We start from the raw sequence: 12,594 nt of genomic DNA on the forward strand, positions 1-12,594 counted from the left end.
AAACACAAACACGGCGGCGCCTTTTTTTTTTGTTTTGGGAGGTCAACGGTTTTTACCTGGTTGTAGATACCATATCAGTACCCGTGACTAACTCCTTGTGTTGTAATAATGCCTTCAAGGTGATTGGACTAGGGTTTTTTTTTTGTGTTTTTACAGCAGATTTCAGCACTCAAAAGCTCAACCAGGACATGAACTCGAAGCTTTTTTCAGTCCTCACTAGTTCTTCCAGCAGCCCTTAAAAAGTCTCTGTTCTGTCTCCCCTCTCATAATAAAATCAAATAAAAAGGATAAAAAGCACATAATCATTTCCAGTGCCTCTCTGCCCACCTCCAGACATCACTGTTACTCCGCTTCAGATGTAAACATATGGGCATGGTTCAGTTTTAATGGCTTTAATAATAAAATACAGTCAAATGTGAACTTGTGTTTTCATCCTTTTATTTGTATCACAAACACCTATTAAAACATAAAGAAGGCAGAGAGAAAAGACAACACATGGAGAGGGTGAAGTTCACGGAGTAAAGAGAAAACGTCTGAAGGTGTGACGCTCGTCCATCACTGAGCGTGAACCAGAGCGCCGGCTCCTTGGCCGTAGCCGAATCCTTTGGGCCCGAAGTTCTTGGCGTAGCACGCTGCAAAGAAGAGAGAGAGAGAGGAAGAGTCCTTAACAAGCTGCACATCGAGTTGTAAAACTTGCACCCATACGTAACTGCTCTGGGTTTTTTTTTTCTTTAAGGTACTTAAGTGAACCGGACCGGACCGCTCGGACGACACAGACATCGAGTGAAAATGATTTAAAAAGCTGAAAAACATTTTACACGATGTTCCAGCACAGTTCTAAACACCTTCAAGTTGACTAATGAACCGTGATAGTAAACAGCTGTGTGTGTGTTTGCACGGTGTCCCAGCTCTCATGAGTGTTTATCTCACAGCAGCATGTTCAGCTGAACCAGCTCAGGTTGTGGTCAAACAACCAGGTGAAGAGTTTCTGAGCATTTGGCTCCTGGATGGTGTTCAAACCGAGAGGGGGGCCTGCGTGTGTGACACGTGATGCGTGAGATAAATCCACAGATTGATGACATCAGAGAGGACTCTGGGATGTTTGGATTTAGAGCTGCAGTGTAAAATTCCTCCTCATCAAACTCACAGTAAACAAGCAAAGCCTCCCGTCTTATCGTGCTCGACTCTTTCTACAGTGAGAGGGACAGTAAGCAGCTCTGTTAGCTTGACCAGGCCACTGACACCACACACCAATTATCTGCGACCTCGATGAGTACAACTGTGTGTGTGTGTTGAGTTTGAATAGGCTGTTACATAAGAGCAGCTCAGCTTGTGCTGATACGATCACACCAGCTGACCTCACTGCTCGAGACTCACAATACATGAATACGTTTGTGAGGAGCTGCTTACTCATTTTTAAGAGCAGGCGCCATCGCTGATGTCACAATTACTAACAGTGCAGACAGTCTCCGTGTGGACCTGACTGAATCATCACATAGTAAATCATGTGAATACATGTGAGTGTTTTAGATGGATGAGTCTGTGGTTAGCTTCACAGTAAAAGGATTCAAACACGGCTACTTGGTGTGTAGTTTGCATGTTTTTCCCCGTGAACCCCGGCTTCCTCCCTCAGTCCAAAGTCATGCTCGTTAAATTAGTTGGTGGCTCTAAATTGTCCGCAGGTGTGACTGTGGGTGTGGCTCTAACACGTCAGCCCTGTGATTGATCGATCCAGGGTGTGACCACGCCTCTCGCCCACTGACGTTACAAATTGAAGACCTGCTGATGCGTCACTCCAGCGTGGGCGTGGAGGTTGTTGCATGGCGTAATTTTAATTTTAATTACGGTGAAGAGTGAAGAGCATACTCTGATGAAGACTGGTCTGAATATTATGACATACGCAGGCTTATCGGGCGCACATGTACTTAAAGAAAAGCATGATCTTTGAGTCAGATTTAAAGGACTACAAGATAGCACAAACTTTATTTACATTCCCTGTCGACCACTTTTTGTGCTGATGTGTTTCACTGAGAGTGATGCAGCGTGATCTGATGACTGAAGCAGCTTTTATTCGACTTTGTATTATTCCCGTGTGTCTTTGAAATCTTGAAAGTTCTTTCAAGCTGTTGTCACCAAACACCGTTCATCTGTTCCTTCACTCACCTTTGCAGTAGATTTCTCCGTCTTTCTCGGTCTGAGTGGTCGACTCCAGGCTCTTGCCACATTTTGCACAGCGGAAGCAGTTCTTGTGCCACGGCTGGGAGAAGGAAGACAAATCCAAAGCAGTGAGTAGACGATGTTATTCCTCTATTTCTCTAAGACTGAAACAACTTTATACACGAGGCCGTCCGGTCCATGTTAACAGGACTCTGACAACAACACAGCCTGTGGGACTCGAGCTTCTTCTTTATGGAAGAGTAGACGGTCAGGTCTGAGTGAGATGTTTACATGTCGCACATTCATCCTTTGAACTGGTCCAAAGGGAAGAGAATATGTGATCTTTATGTTGTACAGCACGAAAACAAAACTCCTGTCAGGCACAAAAAAAAAAACAGATTTTGTGTTTATGTTTTATTTAAAGCTGATAATTACAGCTGGTTCATAAAACGTGCGGTGCATGTAAATCCTTTTAAGCAGCTCAGAATACCTCTTCATTAAAGGTTAATTACAGGTTGTGCTTCAGATTTCCTCCATTTAGGAAACACGTTAACAGCTCGTGACGTCACCGCTCATGCATGAATCCTCTGAAAGTCACTTCTCTGTCCAGGAAACAGAAACGTCTTTGCTCCTCTGCGGACCGGTCTTCACGCTGCGTTTTTATCCCCGCTGAACTAAACAGCCTGACCCTTTCTTTTTCATTGCGGAGTGAAAGCTTCATGACTTCATCTGCCGTAAATCTGCATGTCAACAACATCTGCCAGAGAGCGCAGTGTCCAGACGGCCTCACACGATTCGAGGCAGCTGTTGGGAAGCCAGCTTCACAACTGGATGGACCGGCTTCAGTCACATTGGGTTCTGTCATTAGGAGCGACCACACAGAAAAGAAAAAAAAACCCTCCTGCATGTGGTTCAGGACTGTTACGGACATGTGTGTTCAATCTGCTCCCACATGTTTCGCTCCTGTGGTTTGTGATGCACGCTGTGGTTCCGGGCAGTTTAAGGGACAAAATGAGTTTCATTTTTCTCAGGCATGTTCGAGCTGAAGCGGTTCACAAGGATGTTTTGGTAAAGCTGAAAACATACCCTGACTTTTTCAAATTTGGAGCCCGTCAGACTATTAAGACCCAACTACCACACCACCACCAGGACTCTGGGTTTGCACCAGCCGCCCCCGTTTCAAAAAGACCCTGATCCCCAAAATGCTCCTGAAGGCATCGCTGTTAGGTTAGACCTCGATCGTCAGCTTGACCCTTTATGAAGCAGTCCGTGACCATCACTTTGTGCACTACAGCCCACAACTCAACCATGGAAACACATTCCTTTGAATAAGAGTAATTCATTGGGTCTCTGCTCACATCCCGTGACCACGCTTCAGGATTGGGATAGAGATCAACTGCTACAGCTTCAGCTTTACTTTCCTTCTCAGCCACCTCCTCACCTCAAGTTTGGTATAAAAACCTGCATTGTTTTATCCTCATTTAAAAACACAACTTTGAGATGTTTGAACTTTCCTTCTGTTGAGGCTAAAACTCCATTGCTTACAAAAGGAGCATAAATTTGAGTCAAAGCAATCACAAAATACCTCGGACACTCTGAGCATCGTTTCTCTTCCAGCAAAATGACCCTGAATGCATTTGGCAGAAGCATGGAGCTGAACAGATTTGCACACTGCAGGCTCATTCATCAGATTATGTGATCACAAACTCATATCAGTCTCAGTTTTTGGTGCGTTCCTTTTAAAAAGGTCGGTAATAACTCTGTGCAGCCAACGCTACCCCTCTCAAACATGAAGTCTATCTGCAGAAGCACATTCTTTTAAGACCAGATTCCCAAACGCAGCCTATTTGTACACACTCTGTTAGTGTTGTCATGACAACAGATTGATTCTCACTCAAGCCCAACAGTCATCATTTTTGCAACTTGGCTCGACCGGTGAAAGCTAAATGGTCCACTTGGCTGCCGTCTGGTCAGATTGATGAGCTGTGTGTGTCTCCATTCTGCACGCAAAGCTTTTTGTCTCCTCCACAGACACCGCCTGACGCCCAGCCGCCGACATTGATCCACACGGATCTCCTAGTAAGACGCTGACGGGAGCCATCCTGCTCTAATACTTTATGTTGATCTTGTGGTAAGAAAAAAATGTGTCGTTTTGCATTTTAAGTGCAGAACTTGTTTTTTGTGCTGTGGTACAAAAAACAACCCTTGAATGCTTCCTTCATTGCTGGTGAACACCGGTCGTATCTTTTAGGAGTTAAACTGGAGGAAGCACAAACAATGGGAGGGCAGTCGACGCTCACCTTGCCCGCCCCCATGATCTTCTCCGCAGCGTAGACGGAGTCTCCACATCGGGCACACTTCTCCGAACCTCCAAACTTCTGGGCGTATTTGGACGGGTTGGGGTTGGTGGTCGGTTTGTGAGCGTGTGCCCTTCAGGAGGGGGGGAAATATATTTACATGTAAGTATAAGTCATAAAGAACAATCGTATCACCTCACTCCAATATGAATGTTGTATTAAACATGTTGGATGTTCACTTTTAAATGAAACAACAGCTGCTCTTTTGGATGTTTTTTCTGTACCTGACCCTCCTCTGCTCTTGTGCAAACATTCAATCAGTGAACCAGGAATGACCCGAAAAAACTGAGCTAATAAATAGCTCAGTGATGTTTCAGTCAAACATTAATTATAGACCATCCGGTGTTACAGCTTCATCAGTGATTACAACTTGTTTTCAAAAAGTCCAGAAATAAACCTCCATGTCCATGTCTCTGGCCTCTGTCCCCAGCCGGTGGTGGGAAAGTGAAGCGGGCACCCTGGGGCCCCTGGAGCCCTGCTTATCAGAGGGTGACTGGCAGCCCCAGTGGCCCCTGAATGAAGGTCTTTGTGGCGGACACAGAGAGGAGGGTAAGAGGGCTCCTGCTGCTTACATAATGATCTCTTTCATAACAGTCATCAGCTGATGTCTGGAGCACGAGTCAACATGCAGGGTGTGTGGCTCTTTGTCTTCATGTTTGTATTTGGAGCTTTTACATCCTGTATAAGACAGGTAGATATATATATATATATATATATATATATATATATATATATATATATATATATATATATATATATTATAAGGTCTATGCCAGGTAGAAGGCTCCACATGTTGGTATAATAAGCACAAATTGACTGTATCTTTTTGTCCCTGAGCCTTTATGAGTCTGTTGAGTGTTTTTGTAAACATTAGATATATGTTTATATATTTATTAGAGGTTTTTTTTAAGCATTGAATCAAATCACCTTAATTAATAACCATAAAGTCAAAAAGATGAATTTAGCTGAAATGGAGCTAAAGTTCAATTCAGCAGCAGCTTGGCTGACGGCAGAGGGGGAGTCAGTCACTCAGTCTGTGGGGACCTGGGTCGGGAACTGGAGTCTCAAGTCTTCAGATTGGTCTGGTAGCTGAAGGTGCCAGTTCACGTACTGAGCACTGCCGAGGTGCCCTTGAGCAAGGCACTGAACCCCCACCAGCCCCTCACTCTGACATCCCTCCATCAGTGCACGCGTGCGTGTCTCTTTAATCACTAAGTATGTTACTCATCAGTCTGTTTTGGTCTGGAGATGATTTATCTGTTTAAGAACCTCCTGACTAATTCATAAATATGTCTTAACCTAAAAACTTTCGGAGGACTCTCAGCTCTCAGCCCGACGCCCCGTGACGTCCTGCGTCAGCTGAATTAGGTTGATGCTCTCGGCGTGACTCGGCTCCTGTTAAAAACCTCGTAAACGAGGAACACTGGTTTGAGACTGGATGTGTTACATTTAAAGGCTGCTGTGCTGGTTTCTAGTGACACAGCAAAAAGAGCAAAGTGCAGAGAGTTTTTGAACAAGGATTGGAGGTCAAGGGTCAGGCTTTGTAATAATTGCATATGATCGTAAAGAACGCCGGCCCGAGTCCTGCTGGAGATCAACGATCCTTCGTTTGTTTGTCTTTGAAAAGAAGGAAGCAAAACGAAGTTCAGAGCGAAACGCAGCGAGGGGGGGGGGGATTAGTTTCCGAGTGTGCATGTGAGGTTGTCTGGGAGAGAAATGGTCCTGATCCGTTACACTCTCAGATCAGTACGCTCACCAAAACCCGCCCAGCTGGATTCGATCAAGCGGAGGACTGTTTACCAATATTCCCGTCAAGGTTGATTTCCGGTTGCCTCGTCTTAAAATTCAACAGCGTGCAGTTCTGGGAAAAGAAACCCAGGGAAGTGAGCCCATCTGCACATGCGATAAGCTATCATGAGACTACATGAAGTGTCTTTGTTCATGTGTTTTTGGAGCTTTTTCACTTGAACACAATGGCTGCATGCTGTTTGGGGACAAAGGCACAGTCAGCAGCCACGACGTATAAACATCCTCGCACAAACAGTGGACCTCTGAACCAACTGACCTCTTCAACCTCATGGAAACCACCCACAGAACAATCTTTCATTCAGACTATTCAACGCATTGTTTCATAGAGTCAATGTGTCGTCCTTTTCGCAGTCAGACGGAGAGCATGGTCTCTTTAAAACTTCAACACTGAACGCATTCTTCAGCAGCTAGCTTTGCATGTTGCCTGAAATAACCTCCAAGATAAGCTTACTGTTCATGTTTGATTCCCAGCCGCTCTCCTCGGTCCATGTTGAGCGTCCCCGCGCCCTGACCGTAGCCGTAGCCTTTGGGGCCGTACTTCTTCCCGTAGCATGACTTGCAGTAGATCTCCTCGTCGTGAATGGCCAGCGTGGTGCTGTCTAAGCCCTTCCTGCAAACCACTGAGGACACAAAAAGGAAGAGCTGATTATTAACGGTGCACCGTACCAAGACATCCCACAGAAGTCTTTGTGCTGAAGATGATGTGGGAGTATCTTCCTCTTGTTTCAGAAGAAATAAGACGATGGTGCAGCGTTTGCACGTGAACAAGAGAAGGCTTAGCTGTCATATCATTGGTGCAGATAATCCTCCACAACATGTTTTCGATGATACCTGCTCAGTCAATCCAAGGTTGAGTATCTGAAACCAGAAAAGTAACAGCTTCCTGTTTACCTGGGCAGTATACACACATTAGTGTCGGTCCCTGGCTGCAGGTTATTTCTCGTCTTGCAGGCTTCACATCATGATGACGTTTTTAAAAACAAACTTTTTCACTCCAGAAAGTCTTTTACATTTTAAAACCTCTTAGTAAATATTTATGAAAAAACCCATTGTTGACCTTGTTTTGTCTTGCTGGTTTCTTGTTTTGAACAGCACCATGTGGACGAGCGTCACCTGCTAATAAGTCTTTTTCTCTCAGGATGCAGCAGACGGATGTCTCGGCCAACGCAAAGGTACTGACACAGTCTGGCTTTGATTACACTCTGCTGCTTGTGTGTTTGGGTTGTCTGGAGCGTTATACTGTAAATGAAATGTCCCGTCGTTACACATCTTTAAAAACAAAGAGCAGCTCTTTCACTTCTGCTAAGACTCAACTCGGTTCTTCTTTTCGAGCTTTTGACACCAGAACTGGAGCTCGTTTCCAACAAGAATTCAACTTCAACAGAGTTCATGATTTAAACTCCGTCACTGTCCAGAAAGGTCGTCAATATATTTGATACTGGGATTATCGATTGATTCCCCTTTCATTAACAACAGTTCAATCTCTGTTCGTTGAATGATCGATAGTATTGACAGCTGAGATGTTTTGTTGATGCTGACCGCCTCGGCTCCTTGCAAACGAAGTCCTTTATCTCAATGGGACAAAGCGGGTTGAACAAGGGTTCGGTCATAAATGACCCGAAGCTGCCATCAGCTGAAGAGAGACTTCTATTGTTGTTGCCATGGTATCCAAACAGGAACTGATTTGATGTTGATTCAAAGTTTATAAATGTGGCATCAGGACAAGCTTGGTGTCCAGTTTCTACTTCTAAAAGAAAGAAGGCATTATCTGAGACAACAAAAGCATGACAGTGGATTAGGGCTGCACGCTGTCTGCGGGGATTAGTGGAATTCTTCACACTCTGGCCGACACGGCGTCACTGTTTGATACGGGTTTAAGATTTCACACAACTGGACTGTCTCCACTCGCGTTCCACCCCCTCTTCTAAAGTTAACAAAAAAAACCTTGCATGCTTGTTAAAAGATGAAGTTTCCCCGCCCGACGTGTTTAATCACCTTTTGTTGCAACCGTTTGCTTTCTCACTAAATGACTTCCACAACAGCTGGATCATTAATCCCCGTGCAAACACAGTTAATGTGGAAAGAGTCTTTTTGTGTCCGTGTGGCTTGTTGCTGCTTTTCATGCACATAAAAAGTCTTGAATGTCAAACGGAGAAAGTGGAGGAAAGGGCAGAGAAGAGTCAAGAACATGAAGGTCTTTGGCTCAACATCTCCTCAGTAGGAGTTTGAGACAAAGCTGCCTTTGAGTCGCTCAACTCGTCTGTTGTGTCTCTGATGGCTTCACTCTTCTCTTGATGAAACAGCTGAATGGAGAGCGCTGGTTTGATCCCCGTCTCTCTGCTTTGACATTTCAAGCATGGTTCAAGAGCAGGACGGGGCCGCCCAGCCCGTTCAAGAAACAAACAGAGAAATGTCAGCACACGCTCTCTTTGATTCATCTGAGCCCGTCAGTCTCCCTGCCGGTGCCAAAGACATGACGGCAAAAACAGACTTTTATCACATTATAAATACATAAACCATGTGCTGTTTGAAGTCATATCTGCTGTTGGCAGAGCGTTAACATAGAAAACATTTCAGACTCTTGAGAGGTAAAGACGGCCTTTCATTTGAGTCTTTTTATAACAAGCAGAAGAACTCTGTCCCTCGTGATTCAAATGTGCTCTATTTAAAAAGTTTGCATTTCACTTCACACAATCTTTTTCATTGTTTTTTTTCCAGTTCAGGCTAATAAAACGGCCCTTCTCATTTCCACAGGCTGAGTATAACTCCCTGTGATGTCGTAGAAGAGGCGAGATGCACGAAAGGGCTGGAAATACACACAAATAAACACACCAGCGTGCTCTTAAATGTGAGCTTTCTGCAGGCTTTTATGTGTTGCAGCTGTACTTACTGCAGAGGAAACAGCATTTGTGGAAAAACTTCCCGTCACACTGCACCTCCTCGGCGTGGTAAACCGTCCCCCGGCACGCCGTGCACTTGTTGCCTCCTCCCCAGTTTGGCATCGTGTCAGCTGAGAGGAGATGAAAAAAGGTGAGAGGATGTGAGTCACGGTTACTCGCTCTGTCCGTGTTTCTCATCACGACTGTGGAGACTTCACGCTCTCTCTTTTCTTTACCTTCTGGACTTGAGCTTGTTTCGTTCTTTTCTCGTCTTTTGACCACTCGAGGAGCATTTACAGGTCACACCTACACGTTTACACACGGATGGTAGAGGTCACTAATCACCTTCTTACACCCTTCATACGAAGAACAACTCGGGGTGAAGTGTCTTGCCCAAGGACACGTCGGACGTGTTGCTGCAGGAGCTGGGGATCGAACCCTCAACCTTCTGGTTGAGAGAGACGACAAATCTACCAACTCAGCCACAGCTGCAACATGTATAGAAAATATGTAAACATTAAAGAGTCAACTTCAGAAGTGCTAACGAGCAAGCGTTTGCCAACCTTTCCCTCCTGTCAGGCTCCACCCACTTTTCCAAACTCGATGACGCCTGCTAAGATTTATAATACAACCACAAAATGATGATGTCACCATGGTAATATCCACATCTTATTTATCTTTGGCAGCCATAGCACCTGATTACACCCTGCAATGATTAGAAAACATTATTGATCCTCGGCGGGGAAACTCCAGCTATGGAATAAATGCAGCGTTGACAGGTGTAATAACGGTGTTTTATGTATTCTTGTTTTCATACCTCTTCTGTAAACATTCAGAGAGTTCTTAATCTGCCTTTGGATTTCAGTTTATAATACTGCAGGTCGATTTGAAAACCACCGCTGCAGGCAACAACTGCAATCAAAAATACAAAGAAATGTACGACGCAAACTAGGTCTTCATGAACAACAGGGCACACTAATACCCGGAGGAATGTTTCAGGGCGCCATGCCTTCAAGGCTTTTGTTGTGCTGACGGGCTGTGGCTGCAGGATACACAAAAACAAACAGCAAAGTAGACGAGCGAGTGTGTCGTAAACACTGCTGTTAACACCAGAGCTCACGGGACGCTCAATTCCCTCCATGACTCACATGTGCATCTGCCTGTTATTACAGACGCTCAACAAGGAGGCGACAATGAGTTTCCAAAGGGGACAGAATTTAGAGACGTGCATTAGAAGGCCCTGTTATTGTGAAGGAATTGGAAGGTACACACAAAGAAAAAGAAACTATTAATCTTGTCAGTCAGTACGATCTCCTCCCAGCTGGATTACAGACTGGGAGAACAGGCCCGAGCAGGAGAGCGGATCAAAAGACCACAAACATTACCCTCCAATTTTCCCTCAGGGGGTTGGGTGTGATCAGAGGGCTGCTTGGTGTTGAAGTGTGCAGACTGCAGACCAACACGTCTGCTGTTGATAGAAATGTCTTGGGTTTGGCCTCTGTAGACCACCGCAGATCTATTTCAAGTTTAACTGACTTCAGTCAAGAGTTTTTTGGAGTTTTTTTTGTGCTGAAACTTAATATGTTTAATCCTGCAGAATCAAGTGAATCTGGAACAGCGTTGAGATCATTGTTGGACATTAAAATGTTCCACTGAACTGAACCAGGACTAATGCAGATTTTACTGATCTCTTCACAGATGGTGACTCATTGAACTTTTCTTAATGTGGAAACTCTGCAGTGGATTATATCAGATGAAATTAACTGATATGGTTCACCTTCTTTTTTTTTTTAACCTAAAGTCCATATTTTTCTTAATGTTTCTTCTAACTTTTCATCAAACCTTCTCAGAGCTGACAGTAAGTACTAACGATTACATTATTTCAGTATTTCAGGAAATAGATTGATTCCTTTTGCTGTATTTACATTGTTTGCTCTCACAATATTCAACATCAGCTCATGTCCTATCTGTCCTCTCTTTAAGAAGAAACAGTTAAATGTTCAAGTTGTTTTTTAGCATTAGGTGAACTTTGTTTGCTGTTTTCTTTTTTTAAATTTATCTAAATATCAAGTAAACATGTTTTCTTTAACTATCTTCCTAATTTGCATGTTTTTTTTCTAGTTGGAGTCTTTAAAGACATGTTACTTTGTGACCTGTCAGAAAGTATCATTGACGTTATTAATAAAACACAAAGCCTGCTGTTCCCTTTCTGAACACCTTTAGAAGGTTATATGTTCACTTCCTGTTTGACTTCACAAGCTTTCACTCAACCGACTTAATAAAACACTTTAATTAAACGTAATAAACCGTTTATACACAAATACGGAAACGTCTCATTAGCATGTTTGTGCGGTTAGTTATTTTTACTGAACTTAATGTATTATTTTTTTAACCTCATTTACTTTTACTAAACTGAATTTACTTTTTCTTTTTTTTTTTTTTTACTTATTTTACATTCCGTCACTTTTATTGAACCTAATGTTCTTCTCGGAGGACTTATCACAGACACTAACCTTATAAAAGTCATATTTTTCAGTGATGAAATCGATGTCTTGACAGTAAACCTTTTCGAACTAAAGTCGTGTGATATAATTAAAAAAAAAAGTACCTTCTTGTAGAGTTTTAAAAAGCAGGTAAAATATGTGGAAAAGTATCCAGACAAGTTTCCTTCAGCAGCTGCAGACTTCACTACACTGACTGAAATACCACAGACTGCACATATTTACTCTCAGTGAGAGGAGGAGGAGGAGGAGGAGGAGGAGTTTTTTGAGGGGCATGTAGTCAACACGTTGCTTTCAAGTGCACTCAGGAGAAAATGAACTGTTGCATTCACGTACACCGGCGTAAACGACAATGAATGAAAGAGTTAAATAATTTAAAGAAGATCATATAAAACAAAGAAAAAAAACGAACAGTATCCAAAAAGCTTAGTTATTAGGTCATATTATTCTTCCAACAAATGTTTAGATTTTTTTTTATTTGCCACCTGATGTAAATAACATCCCAGTGTATACCCATCCTATTATTCCACTAGTGTTACAAAATAAACCCGCCAAAAATGTATTTTTTAAAGTGATTTATATTCCTGTTACTTAAGCTTCTCATCCAAAGTACGTCAGAGAGGTCACATTATAAGGTGCCGTCTAACTCCAGAGAAATGACTATTATTATTATTACTATTATCATTACATTCACAGTTTGTGATCTTAAAAAAGTACACAAAACTTTTCTGTGACAGACTTTGACATTGTTTCCTGTTCAGTTGTCAAAGTTTGAGGAGTATTGAAGAATATTCAAATTTGTTCCCAAAGTGAAGATCAGATCAACTTCGAAAGTTGAAAAAAAAACCGGAATTATTTAAAGTAGTATAATGTTTCTGATTATTCCCAAAT

General features: G+C 43.1%; 1 protein-coding gene across 1 annotated transcript; it reads right to left on the reverse strand.

Annotated features, from left to right (window-relative positions):
* Window positions 1–421: 421 nt before the first annotated feature.
* Window positions 422–11,937, reverse strand: csrp2 (cysteine and glycine-rich protein 2). The gene is made up of 6 exons (XM_079334664.1): window positions 11,811–11,937; window positions 9,214–9,333; window positions 6,775–6,943; window positions 4,458–4,587; window positions 2,164–2,257; window positions 422–632 (listed from the first exon to the last, which is right to left on the reverse strand). The coding sequence occupies exons 2-6, from the start codon at window positions 9,323–9,325 to the stop codon at window positions 556–558; spliced, it is 582 nt and encodes a 193-aa protein (XP_079190790.1). The 5' UTR covers window positions 9,326–9,333; window positions 11,811–11,937; the 3' UTR covers window positions 422–555.
* Between the last annotated feature and the right edge of the window lie 657 nt (window positions 11,938–12,594).

Source organism: Symphodus melops, assembly GCF_947650265.1.
Source record: "Symphodus melops genome assembly, chromosome: 22".
In the NCBI taxonomy this organism is placed as follows: Eukaryota; Metazoa; Chordata; class Actinopteri; order Labriformes; family Labridae; genus Symphodus; species Symphodus melops.

Bases quoted from the DNA above. Each gene is read 5' to 3' on its own strand.
- csrp2 (XM_079334664.1), bottom strand. From the start codon at position 9,325: ATGCCAAACTGGGGAGGAGGCAACAAGTGCACGGCGTGCCGGGGGACG. The intron at 6,944-9,213 runs GTAAGTACAGCT...TTGTGTCCTCAG, and splicing joins CAAATGCTGTTTCCTCTGCA to TGGTTTGCAGGAAGGGCTTA. The intron at 4,588-6,774 runs GTAAGCTTATCT...CCCCTCCTGAAG, and splicing joins CTGGGAATCAAACATGAACA to GGCACACGCTCACAAACCGA.